At 45.1% G+C, this 18,421-nt stretch overlaps 1 protein-coding gene across 9 annotated transcripts in view; it reads left to right on the top strand.

The window, feature by feature from the left end:
• Positions 1-18,421, top strand: part of LOC147616205 (pseudouridine-5'-phosphate glycosidase-like) — a 92,963-nt gene that overhangs the window by 59,512 nt on the left and 15,030 nt on the right. For all 9 annotated transcript variants that reach the window (XM_086777221.1, XM_086777219.1, XM_086777218.1 and 6 more), the window contains 2 exons: positions 5,602-5,661; positions 5,787-5,847. In XM_086777221.1, coding sequence (XP_086633347.1) covers positions 5,602-5,661; positions 5,787-5,847 — 121 coding nt within the window. The remainder of the gene's footprint in view (positions 1-5,601; positions 5,662-5,786; positions 5,848-18,421) is intronic.

Below are 18,421 nucleotides of genomic sequence, written 5' to 3'. Positions count from 1 at the left end.
GCATTTACAGGTTTATGAGAAAGAGATGTTGGCTGTAATTCACGCTCTTTCTACATGGAAACACTACTTGCTTGGGGCTGATTTCACTGTACAGACAGATCATCAGACCTTGCGTTATTTCCTCACGCAAACTAAGCTTTCAGAGAAGTATATGCGTTGGGCAAACTTTTTGTCAATGTTTCACTTCCAGATTGTGCATGTGGAAGGCAAAAAGAATGTAGTGGCAGATGCTTTGTCACGCAAGCCACAGGTCTCTGCAGTTTCACTTGCTTATCATCATGAGCTTGATGAAATGAAAGAGCAGTATGCCCATGATGAGGACTTTGAAAGGTTGTATGATCAGATGTCTGAGGGTCAGCGGCATGAGCACTATACTCTCAGAGATGGGTTTTTATTGATGCATGGCAGACTGTGTGTTACCAGGCCATTGCGACTCAAGGTTATGATTGAAAGTCATGCTCCACCGTATGCAGGTCATAGAGGTATTGACGCCACGGTAAAAGCAGTGGAGACTTTCTTTTATTGGCCAACCTTGAGAAGAGATGTTGATGCCTTTGTGAGGCAAGCCATCGTATGTCAGAAGGTAAAGTTTGACCGTCAGAAGACACCAGGGTTATTACAGCCTTTACCTATTCCAGATAGACCTTGGGAGAGCATTGCCATGGATTTTATATTTGATCTTCCACGAACACAAACGGGCAATGATGGCATTTGGACTATCATATGCAGGTTCAGTAAGCAGGCCCATTTCATTCCCGTGCGTAAGACGATCAAAGTGGATCATATGGTGAAGTTGTTCATGGCGAAGATCTTCAAGTATCATGGCTTGCCTACGTCTATCATTAGTGACTGTGATCCACGGATGACGAGTTTGTTCTGGAGAGGGTTGTTTGACAACATGGGTACAACTCTCAAGTTTTCATCGTCATTTCATCCACAAACAGATGGTCAGTCAGAAGAGGCTAACTCTACAGTGTTGGATCTTCTCAAGTGTTATGTGTCAGAGCACAAGCAACAATGGGAAAAATATCTTCCTTTGGTGGAGTTTGCATATAACAACACTGTACATACCTCGACAGGCAAGGCGCCTTTTGAGATTGTGGAAGGAGGGAAGAAGGTACCGCCCATTTTGCATACAAAGGATAAGATCTTTGAGGCTGATCAGTATGTGGAAAGTTTGGATGAAGCTTATCGGAGGGTTAAGTTGGCACTCCAGAAAACTCAGCAGAAGCAAAAGAAAGCCGCAGACCGTCACAGATGTGATTTACAGTTTGCATTGGGTGATTGGGTTCTTTTGCGCTTTGAAAAGGCTAGACTCAAGAAGATGAAGGGTAAAGAGCGCTTATTCCCTAAGTTGAGCATGCGATATTATGGGCCTTTTCAGGTTTTGGAAAAGATTGGTGAGGTAACCTATCGTTTGAAGTTACCAGATCACTGGAGGATTCACAATGCTTTTCACGTGAGTCTTCTTAGACCTTTCCGTGGGGATGTGCCTGAGGATCTATCAGATGAGGCTCAGCCGGAAGTTGAGGAACTTGATGAGATTCTGATTCCAGAGCATGTCATGGCCCTGTGAAAATGGAACAGCACAAGTGTGGGCATGGTGGTTGCTGAGTCAGAATATTGAATGATTCACATGGGGGGTGCCCGGACAGAGTTAATGATGTGTGGACATCCCTAGGTGTGAAGGGGGGGAACTAGAACGTTAAACTTTTAATGTAGTGGCCCCTAGGGACTTTTAAAGTTTGGGGCCCTAGGATTATTAAGGAGAGGGGGCCACTCCACTTTTGGAGTGTGTGCTTCTCTCTCCTCCCTCTCTCTCTTCTTTTTGGGAAAAGGAGTCGTGGAGCATCCTTGCTTGTTCTCATGCGTGGAAAAGCAGGAAGAGGAAGAGTCGATTGAGAAGTTGTGCTGCTGCTGTTTTTCTGAGTGCAAATCAGCCGTACAGCCCTGTACGGACAGGCTGCTGCCAGTACTCTCTCTCTGGGACTGCTGCGCACAGCTGGCTGCGTGTACATCTGCTGAACCAGGCGACTACCACAGGTGGCTGCTGGATCTGGTACAGGTCGTACAGCACTGTACGACTGCCGTACAGTGTACGGACAGCTTTGGAGCAAGCAGCGTTGGACTGTGTTCAGGCAGGTACAGCTGAGAGCAGGCGCCTCATCTGTTGCAGGCGGCGCAGGCGACTAATATCCAGACAGCAAGCGGAATACTGCTGGTTACTGCAGGTACAGTCCGTACAGTCCTGTACGGACAGGTACAATCAAGTACAGATTTGGTATAGTGCTGTTTTTCAGATCTGTACAGCATATAGTTGGACACAAGGAGGAGGGTACAGACAAGTACGTACATGCATGTGAAGCAGGGTTGTGGAAACAAGTGCCTGCAAGTACAGATTGGTACCGTTGCTTCCTCCAGTGCAAATACACGGGCTGATTTTGGTAAGCTCCTCATCTGTTCATTTACCTCTCTTTCTACTGCTTGATGTCTGTTGCAGATATGAGCTATCTGGCCCCTTGTGAGAGGAGGGGTATGGCAGATTGACAAGGGTTGAGACAGAGTTTGGACAATACATGTATGTATGAGCTGAGATGTTGAATCATGTACTTGAGTTATGCCAGATGTATGCTCATGGCTGCCCTGCTTAGTGGTCTTGGTTGATCAGAGGGAGGCACAATGTGTTGCTTTGAGACACAGATCTATGTGCATGTATCCTCTGTGCTAAGAGGTATTGTGGGCCGTCAGATCGGACATACAGGTGTAATCTCTTGGCTTTTTTTGTTGTACTCAGCCTTTCATACTTTTGGCAGGTGTCGCTTTGTTTTCAGATTTGGGCACTCTAGCCCCAATCTTTTCTGTTTTCATATCTAGACTACAAGTGGACGGGTGACTGCTAGTCTACCGCACTCTGGTTTCTATCAGAGGCCGGTTTCATCTTGCATCCCTTCTCCTATTAGACCATGAATAAAGAAGAGTGGATGGTCTCCTTGGAATGTCATCCTCATGCGCCATCAATCTCTGCCATGAATGGAGAGTATAAACCTCTTCCAAGACGCTCTCTCAAGAGGATGCACCAAGCCCTCATGCCCACCTATTTTATCCAGTGGCATCTCAACTATGTTAAAATCCCTACCAATAATTCAATGGTTAGCATGAGGCATCAACATAGTGAGAGATTTCCAAAAGACAATCCTCTCACCTCTATGGTTAGGAGCATAGAGGTTAAGAATACCAATGCGTGTAACACCCTGCATAAGAAGGTACCATTGTGCTCTTGCAGGTAAAATGACACCATGTTCAATATGCAAGGCAAAACCACATTTGAAACAGAAATACAAACACCACCTTCGATACCAATGGTTGGCGACCAAATGGTGTGTCCCGAAAGAAGATTACCTGATCTCCCACACTGGCTAGCATCCAATTTATGCTCTTGCAAGAGCAATACATCCATAGGCCCACGTGTAACTGCACTGTGAAGCTGAGTTTTGACAATATGTTTTCGCCGACGTGGAAAGAAACCCCCAAGACCTTGAATGTTCCATGAGACAATCCTCATAAGGACTCAGAGTAGGAACGACCAGATCTTGTGGTCGACGAAGGACTCCCTTTAGAGACGGAGGTACGTCTCGCATAGGTAAGGGAGGGAAAATCTGACGAATGAAAACCTTACCTCTCGTTCCCACTCCGGGTAAAAGCCAAGGCTAGTCCTCAAAATTGAAGAGGAATCATGATAATGCGATTGACCAACATCATCCTGTATCTGTAATGTTACATGCTCCTGCGAGGGATCCAAATCCTGTGCTTGCAGAGCCTCATCCTCCAAAGAAGGATCCACATCCTTTGAGGCAAGAGCTGCAAAAGGGTTGGGGTGCTCCTCTAACGGTGCGGGTAAAGGGGTATGAGGGCACATGCCATCTCTAACCACAATCGACCGTTGTGTGTTGTATTGGGACATAGGGGCAACAAGAGTCTGGGCAGCTGCAGGAGGCATCTTCTAGAGATTGGGTAGGATCACGCTGCCTCCCAGCGTGGCCTCTCGATCTAGGACAATCTCTAGTAATGTGGCCCTGTCGACAACAAATCGGACACTGGTCAGGTCTGCCTACAATCTCCATCCCCTGACAGAAATGAGAGCTGTCAAGTCTCTGAAGCGTGATATGATCGTCAGTAAACTGAACAAATCAAGACGATGCAACCAATACTCCCATGCATGTACGGATTCACCCGCGTACGCATAAAGTAAGCTATGATCGCCCGGATTTAGAAAGGTGTCTCAGGCTAAACCCGTCTAGGAGAATTCATAAAAGTGAGAAACGTGGGAATATATATTCCATGGATTAACTCCAATCCACGTCTGCAGAACCTCAAGCGGGTTGAAGACAACTTTGAAGCCACTTCATGGACACCGAGATCTTCTGAGGGAGATGCACTATTGAAGCTGGATGCCTAAGTAAACTTCGGGGCTGCCTTGGGACTGAAGCACTAAGTGCTTGGCTGAGATTTATGCATGCAAAAGACCAAAGTCTTTAGGCACACATGTTCTACACTGAACTAACTATCGCTGAACTGAATGAATAATGAGATGATTTATGCAAGGGAATGTAGGCTGCTTAGATATGAGACACATGTGGTTGGTCGGTGAAGATAAATTGCTGTTGGCCAGCAAATAATGCCACAACTGCCCAATATTGGACATTAAATGCTATAAAATATTAAAATCAGGTCTTTGCTCACACGTGTGAAGCGCTTGTTCCATACTGCTGGCCGACTTCTGTTTTGGTGGCCGACTGCTGTTGTAGGGCTTGAAAGACTGCTGATTGGACTTTCAAGGCCTTGGATATGGCATTTGATGCCCTAAACGTCCAAGGTTTTTAGGCTGGCCTAGAGCCTTTTCATCCTTTGCTAACCTGTTCTAAATGCTCCTAAAGGAGTGACTTAACCATAGATGACCTTGACATGCTTGTTCTCCAAGTGGGTTAAGGGACTAACCTTGACACCTAAGGCTGGGAGACTGACCTATGTAGCTTGTGCTTGCCATGTCGCAGACTAGGGCTCACAATGAGGTCGTAGCGTACGACAAATATTCTTAAAAAGGTACTATTTTCTGTGTAAGTACATCACTGATGATGAGCCAGTGTGTCACACTACACCTCAGTGCATGGGTGCATGTGAAACTGGTAGTGGGATTTTGTGCCCTTGGGCTGCAAGCATGAGCAGCTTATTGCTATACCAACTCACGCAGGATGCTGATATTACCTTTCTTCCACATTGTGTGTGAGAATGTTATGCCGTTCTGCACTAACATATTGGGCTAGACCGAGTGAACCTGGATTAATAAGCATGTGGCTGTTTGTAATCCACCTGACCCGACTTCTGCATGCCACTACTACCTATTTAAGGAGTTTGTCCATGGTATGCATCCATGAGGATGGCCAAGTGAGGTGAGTATTTATGCAATTGTTTAGAGTAGTTTATTGCAAAGTTTTTTGGTTACTTTACGAGGAGAGTAATAAAAAAGAAGGCATGCTTTTTTATATATGCTCTGCTATACAACTTTGAGATTTTAACTCAAAACTTGTGTGATGCATCATGCAGGTTGCAAGGAGAGGGAATGGGGCTACCACTGTTTCAGCCACCATGTTTTTTGCTGCTAAGGTTATTTCCACATAGGCTCTTCTATTTGTAAAGATAGTGATATAGACATGCAATGTGTATGTGTGCATAAGTTTCTTCAGAATTGTTCTATATTTGAAGCCCCGACTCAATTGGATTGCTTTTAGGTTGGCATTCATGTTTTTGTTACTGGAGGTATTGGAGGAGTGCATCGAGGAGGTGAAAGTAGTAAGTATCACACGTTTCTTCCTCCTGTTTTGTATGATTAGATAGCCTCTTTTTAAGAGTCAATATGCTTGTCCAATGGCCTTCCACGATAGGAATGTATTAAAACAAGGCTGGAGAAGTACTGAATTGCAGATAATTCAGAAGCTGCCTTGTAACATACAGCGGAAGTATTTGTAATTTGAGGATCCTGTCACACAAATGCTCACACCGTCTTCTATATTGTGAGTTTCGCAAGTTTAGCAATCCACTTTAAGTTTTCAAACTTTAAGAGATTAGAGAGAGAGAGAGAGAGAGAGAGAGAGAGAGAGAGAGAGAGAAACTGTACACCGTATGGGGTCCCGAATTACCCATTGAAGGGCCCCCTATCTCGTTACCGGAATAGTATTTGCTTGAAGAGACGGTGGATTGACGATAAGCCAAACGCAAGATCTCGGAAGACCAAGAGTCAGGCTGAACTGTACACGGCTGTAGAAGCACCAATGATGACCAATCTCGAGCCTATGCACTCTTCCCAACGGATGTAGAAAGGCTGCAAATCTGAGGCTTCACCAAGTGGCTGTAGCAAAACGATGCATATGAGGGTGCTGAAAACTGTACGAATGCTGAAAATGCAAGGGGTACTGAAGGCTGAATGCTGTAGATGCTGCGTTTTACTGCATGGAGGCTGAATTACTCAAGCGTTGATGCTCCTATATGCTGATGAGGAAAACGTTGAAGGCTGATGTGCTGAATTTTGCAATCGCTTATGCTCCTTGTGTTGAAGACTCCAAGCGTTGAGTGCTTCAATGTTGATTATGATATGAATGAATGAAAGGACTACATGCTTAGCTAGTTATATGGACAAGGGATGGCTACAGAGCTGGCTGACTGCACTTGTCCAGGCAAAAATATATAAATGATGTAAAAATGCCCAATAAATGCTGTAAATTATGGGAATAATACTAGATAAATTTTGATGACTACTAGATGATATCTGAAGACTTCTGCAATGGTCTAGATGGCCTACATGCATATGGGATGAATGCTATGCATAAATGCTTGTCCTAATGCAAACTCTAAGGCTTCTATTGACTCTACATGCATGAATGCATCTCTTCAAGTGGGTTAAGGGACTTGGATTGACTGACTGGTTGGTTGTCTAAGGGTGAGAATGACCGACGTAGCTCGTGCCTGACTTATCCTGGACTGAGGATTACAATGGGGTCACGGCGGCGTACGACAATTATCATCCTAAAAGGTACTAATAATGTACAATGTTGCACTGATGATGATGAGCCATCTTGTCACCATGCACTACAGTGCAAACTGCATGTGACATGCCTTGTGTGTGTGGGTGTGTGTGTTCTAGCCTACTCAGTAACCACTCAATCTAGTGGATAATTAGACAATCCCCTCTTATACAAATATTCAAAACAAACAGTCAAATATTTTACTTGAGTAAACCCTGCTCAGTACTCATTATTGAAGAACTAAAACATCATTATTGTAAAATTTACAACATCAAAATTCGAAACATAAAAGTCAGACTACTCCCAAAGGTAAGATTTGTACCTGCCATCCACTAAACAGCATAATGTTAGTGTGCATGTCTTATGGGACTGTAGGTGTCAGAGATCCTACCTACTTGTTTTTGGTGTCCCTTATCAACGAGTTAGGTTTTGACACATGGAAGGGGTATTGGTCCCATGCAATATTAGACTTGTCCCCAGCTTTTTGTATATTAGTTACACCTTTAATAGGGTATCGTAGTTACACCTTTAATAGGGTATCTGCAGATACCACAACATATAACAATTTACAAGAAATGTGTGCTCTTGCATGCGGGATACTTGTATTCCTTATGAATGTTCAAGCCATGGTTTTGGCAAGACACTTGGTAGGCAAATAATATTCAGGAATGGATTTTTAGTTTGACACAACAATGTCACATGCATTAAGTCTGGAGTCCGGACTCCCTAGATGCATGTGTCAAGACAAATGATGACATGTACATAGTAGCATAGACCTTTGTGAGCCCTCAAGAAGACACATTTGAATGAGTTACTGTTAGACTAGCTTAGGGTTTGCACATACTGGGTAGATGTTGCTGCATGCCAATGATGGATTACAGTAGCCAGCAGGCACAGGGCCTACAAGAATTGACAAGCAAGAAACCGTAAGGGCAACTAAAAGATGGCACAAGACACGCACAATCCTCTGTTGGGAATGTGCGATTATAGTTGCAATGAAACATGTTTCATACTTATTGAAAAGTACGAAATGATTAAACTATATATGTAAATTTTGTGTGTGTGTGTGTGTGTGTGTGTGTGTTTTTTGTCAACTGGCCTTCGGCCCAAGGTCCTCCCATAGTTACCAAGTTTTCACCGCCCTGTAGGTGCCCGCCCATAGGCACTTATTTATCCGCCCGTAGGCGATGCCACCGAGGAAGCAATAAGGGGGGGTTTGAACCCAGGACCTCTTGGTCCTAGGCAAACGCCTTCACCACTTGAGCTATTACCTCACTGGCATTTTTTTTTGTTGCATTTTACTTTGTGTGGATTGCAAGCTGGAGTCACCTAGTCGTGCTGATTTGTGCACGGAAACTCGCCACGAAGGCCTCTTGGGGTCTTGTGCATCGTGTTATGAGATAGTGAGGATCAATTTTGGCTGATTTAACCTAATTTTTGGCGCTATAACACTTCGAACTTGGGTGTCCTCTATAATGCGGCCAATAAATCACAACCCAATCACAAATAACTAAAATGAAATTATGCACCACACTAGGGGCCAGAATGCTGGAGCGACCCTCCCTCCCCCCGCCGCACCCCCCCCTTTACCCCCTTTTAGGTAGTTTATTATCAAAAGGAGTGTGCTCCCACGTATAAGATCATGGGTGCCCGGGAATCCTCACTAGCCTGCACCTATTTCTCCATGTACAATGATTACCGATCAAACAAGAGGTTGACTCCATGGGTCAACACCTTGAATCCTGTGCCGTTGCACCAAGAATGTTACATGCACCCTGCACTAGAGTGCTAAGTGACATATTGGCTCTAAATCAATGCCACATTCATGCAGTAGGAATACCTTTTCTAGGAATATTGTGTCATATGCCGTGACCCCATTGTGAGCCCCAGTCTGAGGCATGTCAGGTACGAGCTACGTTGGTTAGTCTCCACAGCCATAGAGAGAGTGCATGTGTTAGTCCTCTTACCCACTTGGAGAATTCATTGGATAGGTTCACGTAGAGGTCAACCTTAGCATTAGGCATTGCATTAGCAAGCGTTTTTAGGGCATATGCACATGGGCCAGCCCATAAGGCACCCCATCATGGGGGCTGCCTTGCATGCGGGTCTAAAGACCCTAAGCCACCTTGCTTAGGCATGTCAGCTAGCTAGCCTAGCTAGCACATTCAGCAGGACAAGCCATCATCTAGGCAAACATGGAGGGCATTGGCAGCTAGTCGGCGGCCTCTACAAACCTCTGAAGGCTAGCTAGCACATTCAGCAGGACAAGCCATCATCTAGGCAAACATGGAGGGCATAGGCAGCTAGTCGGCGGCCTCTAGAAACCTCCGGCCCCCAGTCAGCTAGCATAAAATGCCTACAGGCATTAGTCAGCCTGGATTAGAACTTGCAAAAGCAGCAAGTTGGGTAGTGTCCAGCCGGCTAGCATCAAAGGACAGCATGCACAGCATTTAATGCTGTAAAATAGCTTTCTTTTGGTCCATAAAACAGACCGACCAGCAGCAAACCTCCTATATGAATAAACGATCAGTCGATAGCATAAATCATCCTCATAATTCAGTCTACAAGTAGTCGCAAGAGTAGTAATGTGTGCCTAGAGCCCTTTGGCCTTGTGCATACATTCAGCACTTTATTGTGCTACAGTCCCAAGGCCTTGGCAAAGAGCTTCTTCAGCATTCAGCCAGCATATGTGCATCCCTTAGTTCTGGGTTTGCGTAGTGGTCATTGAAGAGCAAATCAAAGGAGCTTGGACAGCATATGGTTGAGCTTAGTCTACTTCATCCTTGCATTGGGCAGTCCTCAGTTATCTTTCATATTCATTGTACAAAGTTCTCCAAAGAAATATAAGCAAATGCTCCTGCTTGTAGGGGGGGCCTTCAGCGGGCAATTGGGACCCAATACTGTGTTGACTCTATCTTCTCTCTCTCTTCTCTTCTCTCTCAAGTAAAGTGGAATTGCATAAGGTCACGGGTATAAAGAAAGCTTTGTTGCGCGTTACGACGATCAACCTGTTGCATGCCACATTGTTATCAGAGCTGCAGGTTGTAACTCAACTTGGCTAGCCAAAAGTGAGCATTTTGTGGATGGTAAAACTGCGGTCAAGAAAAACCACCCTGGCCTCCACAATTCAGGAGAGAGGTCGTTAGAAAGAAGACATGGAAGGAGAGATCTACAAAGAAGACACCACCACTATAGAACCTTCCGCAAAGCAAAGAAGACTTCATCAAATTACTCTTGGCACAAAACAGATTGCTAAGGCAATAGATAGAGGCTAAAGAAGAAGCAACCAAATAAAAAAAAGCGGAGGAGGTTGAAAAAAGCCAAGGAAGCAAGCCAAAAGAGCTGTGAGAATTGGAAAGATTGTTCCTCATCATGGAGCAACAAAGGCAAAAAGAAGACGCCAAAAAGGCGGAAGACTAACGGGCCAAAGAAGCTCGACGTGAGGATGAACAAAGGGCCGAGGATGCCAAACGCAGGACTGAAGAAGACCAAAGACGGGCAGGCCAAGCAACCTGATAAAGGCTTGAACGTGAAGCTATGCAACTCCGGAACCAATAGCTGATAGCCGCTATGCGGGTAAACATGTTCTCTCTTTTTCCTACACTGGCCCACCAAGGACCGAGTTCCTCCACCACCACAACCACTAAACATCCACCACCCAACAATCATCATCTAAGGGGAGAAGGGAGCTCAAAATAGCAAAGACAACAAGAAAGATTCCTAGAGCACCTCAGAACACAAGAAGATAAAGACTTCAAGCCTAAGAAAACACTTGAGGAAAAGGCCAAGGAGAGCATTATTGGTGGATATCTCCAACCAGAAGAGAAAACGCGGTATAAGGGGGAGAAGAGATGTTTTTTCTGCCACACCGTGGGACATGGTAAGAAAGACTGTACCAAGTGGCAAGTTGTATAAGCCTCCAAGACCTCTGTCTCCACAGTAGCCACCGCCACAGTTGCATCTATACCTCCCACATCCGCCACCAACGCCATCCAACTCTTACCTGTATTAAATGCAGTACCCATAGTGGTCTTTGATGAGATAAGCAAGAGGGGGAGGTTGAGGAGCAAAAGAAAGCCCTCATTCGTGCTTATGGCACAGTGAAGAGACAACAATTCATTGTCATCTTTGATATGGACAGCTTTGAGGATGCCATTTCTCCTCAGTTGGGTAAATAGATGAGTTGTACACTTGTACCCCATCATCTGGATGTAGACGGGTTTACACCCGGTCTTTGCACTCACATATCTCATAGGCTCAACGGTTCGCATTCATGGTTCAAAAGTACATTTTAGCGAGACTTCATTGTCTCCCCTCTCTTGGGGGGTGATATGATTCTTGGCATGTAGTGGTTTAGGGATTATGTACCCATTCTTGATTGGAGGCAGGACACTTTCACTATTGTTGATGGTGTTTGTGAGCTTGTCTTGATTCGTGGGGATAGGAGCATTCTAGGTTTTCCAGTCATCTCATGTCATGATTGTGACTTCTCTAATTACTCTTAATTATTCTTAATCATTGAAAGGACACCAATAAAGGGTCACACCTTGTCCCATGGGTATCACCAAAGGACCCGTCTATTCAAAGAGACACATATATTGATCAAAGGCCACATCTCTACATCATCCTATTCATTCAAGAGTCTCTCTTTCATCAAGGATGTGCCTCTTCATTTGTACCTATTCACGCCCTATTTAACAAGGCCTTGTATCTCAATGCAACATCAAGGATGTGCCTCTTCATTTAACAAGGCCTTGTATCTCAATGCAACACAACACATCTTTCCACTCTAAGCATCTTACTTTCAATGTTATATCTTTTATCATGTCCTATAAATCACTAATAGGCTAAGAAGTCCTCACAGTGGTGTTAGAGCAAACAAGCGCCAACCTGTAGGATGCCCACAGCCAAACCCTAACCCTAAAAATAAAAAAACCCTAACCCTTAAAAAATGAGCTAGCCTTAGCTCTAAAATCAGCCTTAGCAAGGATTGTATCGAAGAGCAGGAGAGAATGCTCCAGCCAAATTCATGTCATGTCATGATTGCAACTTAATCTCTCCAATTACTCTTAATTATTCTTAATCATTGAAAGGACACTAGTAAAGGGTCTATCCTATCCCATGGGTCATCACCAAAGGACACGTCTATTCAAAGAGGCACATATATTGATCAAAGGCCACATCTCTACATCCAAAAAAGGACATAACGATTTGTTTCTATCTTTAGCGGTGCATTTGCCCCATCAACTACTTATTTGTTGTACTAATTCTTTGTATTTGCTACTTCCCTCAGTGCTAGGCTTCATTATGGCTGAGTCTGCCCTGCATCTCCGGAGGTTTGACAGAAACTCAGTACGAAGGCCTTTGTGTAAATATATGCTCTTATGTGTGTGTGGAGTGCGTGTGTGAGAGCATATCTTGATACAGAGTTCTACACCCACTATTGGGCACTGATGACGTTAGTGGGGATGTCGTAGTATCTAGTCCATACTATGCATAATGGAGTTAATAGTTATTTAGTCTTGTGGGTTAACTACCGTGAGTATATAACATGCATGTTCCTAAAAGGTGAATTTGGGCATGTTCCTGGATTCATCTAGGTATATATAACTATTCATTCAAGAGGCACCCTTTCATCAGGGATGTGCCTCTTCATTTGTACCTATTCATTTCCTATTAGGCCTCGTGTCTCAATGCAACACAACACAACTTTCCACTCTAAGCATCTTACTTTCAGTGTTATATCTTTTATCATGTCTTATAAATCACTAATAGGTTGAGAAGTCCTCACAGTGGTATCAAAGCAAACAAACTCCAACTTGTAGGATGCCCACAACCAAACCCGAACCCTAAAAATAAAAAAACCCTAACCCTAAAAAATGAGCTAGCCTTAACCCTAAAATCAGCATTAGCAAGGATTGTATCGAAGAGTAGGAGAGAATGCTCCAGCCAATTTTGGCCCCTTTGCCCAATTTTACTTGATTTATGATTTTCCCAATTTTCTATATAGAAAAAAAAAAAACGATTGGAAGTTGAGAACTCTTGGGGCACACACGGCTTTCATCCTTGTGCTGGCATACTTCCTCCTTATCTTCTTCGGACTCTAGTTGCTAGATTCACGCCTCTTCAGCCTAGATCGTTATCTCAAGGATCGCCACCTTTTCGTATGGGATAAGACACAACTGCTCGTTAAAAAAAAAAACCAATAATGTTTTTAAAACATTAAGGCCATTAAGCCTTAGTCTTATACTTTAACTTTTACAACAGCCTTCCCACAGCTACAGAAGCCGCCCATGCACCAGCAAGGCACCCCCCCGCCCCCCGCCCCCCGCCCCCCCCCCCCCCCCCCTCCCCCCCTTCTTGATAACCTCGCCTCGACCTTGCTCCACAATGGCCTCGACTCGTCCTTCAAGCTATGGTTCTCACTAGGGCGGTGCAACATTATCTTCAAGAGTTGCAGCAGCGCGACTAGGTTCCATCTTTTACCATGGCGGATGTACCAATTGACGAACCAGTTCTTTTCCAATGGCAGTAGGAGATGCAAACCTAGACGGCGGCAATACAAACTCAATTCCAGAAGACTTTGGAGACCCTTACTTCTTAGATGCAGCAGCTGCAGCTGCAGCTGAGAGTGCAGTAGCTGCAGTCTCGACATTCTCAATCGGCAAGTAGCAGACCCTTACTCCTCACATTGCAGCTACAATCCGACATTCTCAACCGGTAATTTCTACGGCTTTGATTGATGCACGAGTGCTAGACACCAACATCATACCCCCAAAGGTAGACGCCGATGACTTAAAGATTATTTATCATCTTTTACAAGCATCTAAAACTAAGAAACTGGACACTAAACCCCCTAATCCTTATTCTGGCCAACACAACAACCGTGTTCTTGACCAATGATTGTATAAGCTCCGCTTGACTTCGAATCTGTAGACCTCACTGATACAAAAAAGATTACCTTTGCCGCGACTTTGTTGAACGACAATGTATTTTTATGGTGGCAACAATGACTTTCTGATGGGAAAACCGTCTGCACGTGGGAGAAATTTGAGCATGTGATGCGTAAGCAGTTTACACCTGCTAGCGTGGACTTTCAAGCAAGATCTCGACTAAGCCATTTGAACCGAACTAGATTATTGGCCTCTTACATCTCACAGTTTACTAGCTTGGTACTGGAGATTCCCACATTGTCCCCAAAAGACAAGCTACATGCTTTTGTCGAAAGACTTAGACCCATGTTGCGCACGGATCTCCACAAATACGATCCGATCGATCTGGCCGCTGTCATTCGCTATATGCCGGACGCATAGCCGATGTCCTGTTCACACCTCGGGGATCTTCGTCACAAGGTCGCTTAGGCTCTTCTAATTTTGGTAATGGAAATAAATCAGCTCGCGATAGTTCTAAACCTTGCTTTGGCGGTTCTCAACCTTGACCCAATTCTCAGCAATCCTTCCAAAAGCCTCCCCAACGACATGGGTCGTCTTCCGACCGGCCATGGTGCAAGGAGTCTTATCAACCACGAGTATCCGACCGTGGATGAGACTTTGGACGCAATCAACCCCGTAACTCAAAGCAGTTTACTCAATCCTCTGCTCAAGGATAACAAAAATCGAGACTATGTACCATTTGTTCAGGAAACCATCGCTGGTTTGAGCGCCCTAAAGGTCCTAATAGTGGGCAAAACTCCAATGTGGAACCTTGTCCTCCGAAGACCATTCCCAGGTTTAGTATTCAAAAAATTCCAAAGGCAAGCTTGCTATGGTCCTATCTCAACATGCACAAGCATTTGTAATTACCTCCGTGACACAAACATAGTCTACCTACACAATTCCGGCCTTGGTGTTCATACACGTGTTGACACTTATTGGCTCAATTTTTGGCTGCCCAATCAGTGTTCTGATCGACAGTAGATGTTCTCACAACTTTATGGCCACAACGATTGTTCAATGTTTGAAAATACTCACCACTCGCAGCCCCCACACTAATGAGATAGAGTTGGTAGAGGGGTTTGGATTCGAGTGCAACACCATGGCTCCTCGACTCTCCTTTCGCATTCACCAATATATTGATAAGATGGACTTTGAGGTTATGCCTGTATCGAGATATGACATAATCTTGGGTCAACAGTGGTTATATCAGTACGACCCTCTCTTTCGTCTCGCAACCACTCCTTATGGTTTGTCAAAAATGGCATGGACATCGATCTCCAAGGCGTTCGCAATCAACTATAAATGGAAGGGCAACTATAACACGGAAATCTTATCAATCATGAAAACTGAAATTACACATAAGCATGCCAGATAAAAGAAGATGACAACTCTGCACAGGACACCACGCTAGGGGCTAGAAGATGGGCTGACACCCCCCCCCCCCCTTCCCCCCTCTCCCCTCTCCCCCTCTATGGTTAGATTACCAAAAAGGAGTTTGCTTCCAAATACAACTTCACGGGTGCCTAGGGATTCTCCATTGACTAGCACCTATCTCTTCCAGTACAGTATGAAAGCAAAACCAAAACATATGCAGAATTTGTGGATGAGCTTCAGCACAAGAGGGCAATTCTGGCATCAAGCACATGCAATGCAGGACAACTATGGACAGCCCACTCCCACATCAGCCTGGAACAACCTTGTATCTTCACCTTCCTCCTGTATGGCTCACAAGACAAGTCGACCAGCCGTGAGAGGCTGTTTTCAGCAGTCGACCAGTCCTCAGTAGCTACAAAAGGAAGCGACCAGCAACATTACGTCATCCAGTAAGTCTCCGATCAACAGAGAACCTGTCCAGCCAGAATCGACCAGCTCTTCCCCCTGTTTTTATGACCTGTACAGCTGCTTTTCAGTGCTGTAAAACAGTCGGCCAGCAATGGGAGACGTGTAGAAGGAGTCGGCCAGCATCTCTCATACATCTGGTGAGCATCTGTCACGGTAGATAGTTGTAGTTGGCAGCAGGCTGAAAACCAGTCGACCAGCTCTCCTCCACACTAGAAAAGCATGCGCCTACCTCAAATCTGGAGTTCCCCTCAATAATAGAGCTCTTCTGCCAATAATAGCTCAAACGTGTGCTTTTCTGGTCTAGAAGGAGGCGCGTACAAGGGTTTGGTACAAATCAGGTCCTTTGTGCACTTTATGGCTGCCACATGTATTAAATAAGTCCCATCCAGTGTGTACAACTTATAAGTTGTCCGATCACTTATAAGTGTGTGAACTTGCACCCATAATTATTAGTATGTGAAATCATAAAGCTGTAAATTGGGTTTTTGGGGACACGTACCACCTGCAAAACACATGTAGACCACCTATCAGTGCCAAACAGGTGTGCACATACACGTCCATAGGGTGCCCAGGCATCCCCGGCCCCATGGACAACATAGGCAAAAATCTCAGGCATTATCCAGGCAAACAAGACAAGTCATCCAAAGGTAAAATCAAGGTCATGCACACACGAGTGCAACTAGACTGGTAAAAACACCCATCTGCTCAGTTGTATCAGTTAAAATGTCCAGGGCTCATGATCCTTCCGGAACCTTCCTAGAACATAAATACAGAGAATCTCCAGCATAGCTAGTCCTAGGGAATCACATCATGTCAGGCTCCATGAGCCATACATGTACTGTCATGTCAGGCTCCACTAGCCATACATGTATGTCATGTCAGGCTTCACATGCCACACATGAGCAGTAGAAAAACACAAGCTGTGAGGAATTTTGTGACATCCCCCTTGGCTTCTAAGCAGTTGACCGCAACTGAAAAACTTCCATGTAATATGCGGAAGCTTCGGAGAAGAATCGGTAACTTCAATACTCAGAATTCAGCACTCTTTTTGCGATGGAAATTAATACACAAACTAAAAGGAGATGCGCAGAAAATAGAGAGAGAGAGAGGGAGAGATGGAGAGGACACAGTATTGGGTCCCAATTACCCTCTGTAGGGCCCCCACCACGGATGGTGTATTTGCTTTATTAGAATGATGTGAATCTGAAAAGAAAATACAGAATTCATGACCTTTCTTGGCTGGAAAATCCCTGCCCTTGACCTTCAGTTCTCCACCCCTTTGCTTAGCAACTCCCTTGGCTTGTCTAGCCCTTGATTTGCTTGAGCTCTTGGTGAATAATGAGATGAATGAATGGGATTATGGACACTTCTATTTATACTACCCACACAAGAGCAGTCGGCCAGCATAGAACCAGGTGGCCAGCTTTTAATGTCCCACAACTGTGAAAATTCAGCAATAAATGCTGAATTAAATCCCATAAAATGCTGCGTTTTTCCCTACAGGCTGAAAAAGGTGGTGCGCCTGATTCCCAATGGCTGGGCAAGGCCTTTGCACACATTCCAAGGGCTGGGCAGCTTGTATGGGCTGCCCCATTCCTGCCCTACAGCCATGAAAAGGCTGTAAACTCCTGGAATTTGCCTTATTCTTGCCCTAGGGCTATCCCACAGCCTGTCCATGGCTGGTGGGTTCAGCCTGGGCCTTCCTGGCCCTCATGGGGGTGGTTCCACACCATTCCCATGCCCACGCTAAGATCCGGGGTAGCCCTATGGGCTGGCCCCTTGTCCTAAACACTAACTACTCAGTGATCTGGCATCCGGTACCATACCCGATACACAGAATCACTGACATCATTCTAGAGGGAGACTCACAGCGCGGATTGGCACTGTTTCATGTGCAGGACAGTGCACACCTGACCTTAGACTCTTGCGCAGGACAATGCACACCTGACCTCGGACATCTGAGATGGCTCGTCCTGGACTGGGCTCACATGGGACCAGCTCACCATCCGAGGTCCTGCACCTTCTGTACAGAAATGTCTACGTGGCATCCAAGTGCGGGATGCACGTGACATCCCCTTCTGCTTAAGTTGACGGAAGCTTCATAGCCTCCAAATAATCCGTCAATAACGCCGGATAGTCTTCGAAAAACTCTTTGTCGAGCCATACTGCTTCATGGGTTCCTCGGTCCTGAAACTTTGTGGGGAATTGTCGTAGTCTTTGGCCTGAGGCATGCTTGAAACGGTGCAGAAGGATCTTTTCTGGAACCATAACTTCTGCTTGATCAACAATGTTTGGTTCCGTTTCGTCGTTGACCTCTGAAGGGGGTGGACCTGCATATGGCTTTAACCAATTGACATGAAATACATCGTGCATATGGCTTTAACCAACTGACATGAAATACATCGTGCATAGTCCAACTCGGAGGTAGCTTTAACTAATGGGAAAAGGTCCGAAGCTCCTAAAAGACAACTTTGGGCATCGCTTGCCCACCTGTTTCAATCTTTGCTTCATAATCCGAAGATAAACCCAATCCCCTTCTGAAAACTTTATATCCCTTCGGTCTTTGTT

This window comes from Cibotium barometz, chromosome 38 (genome assembly GCF_041138505.1).
Source record: "Cibotium barometz isolate CiBa-2024 chromosome 38, ASM4113850v1, whole genome shotgun sequence".
Taxonomy (NCBI): Eukaryota; Viridiplantae; Streptophyta; class Polypodiopsida; order Cyatheales; family Cibotiaceae; genus Cibotium; species Cibotium barometz.
This window is presented reverse-complemented; position numbering and strand designations above follow the sequence as displayed.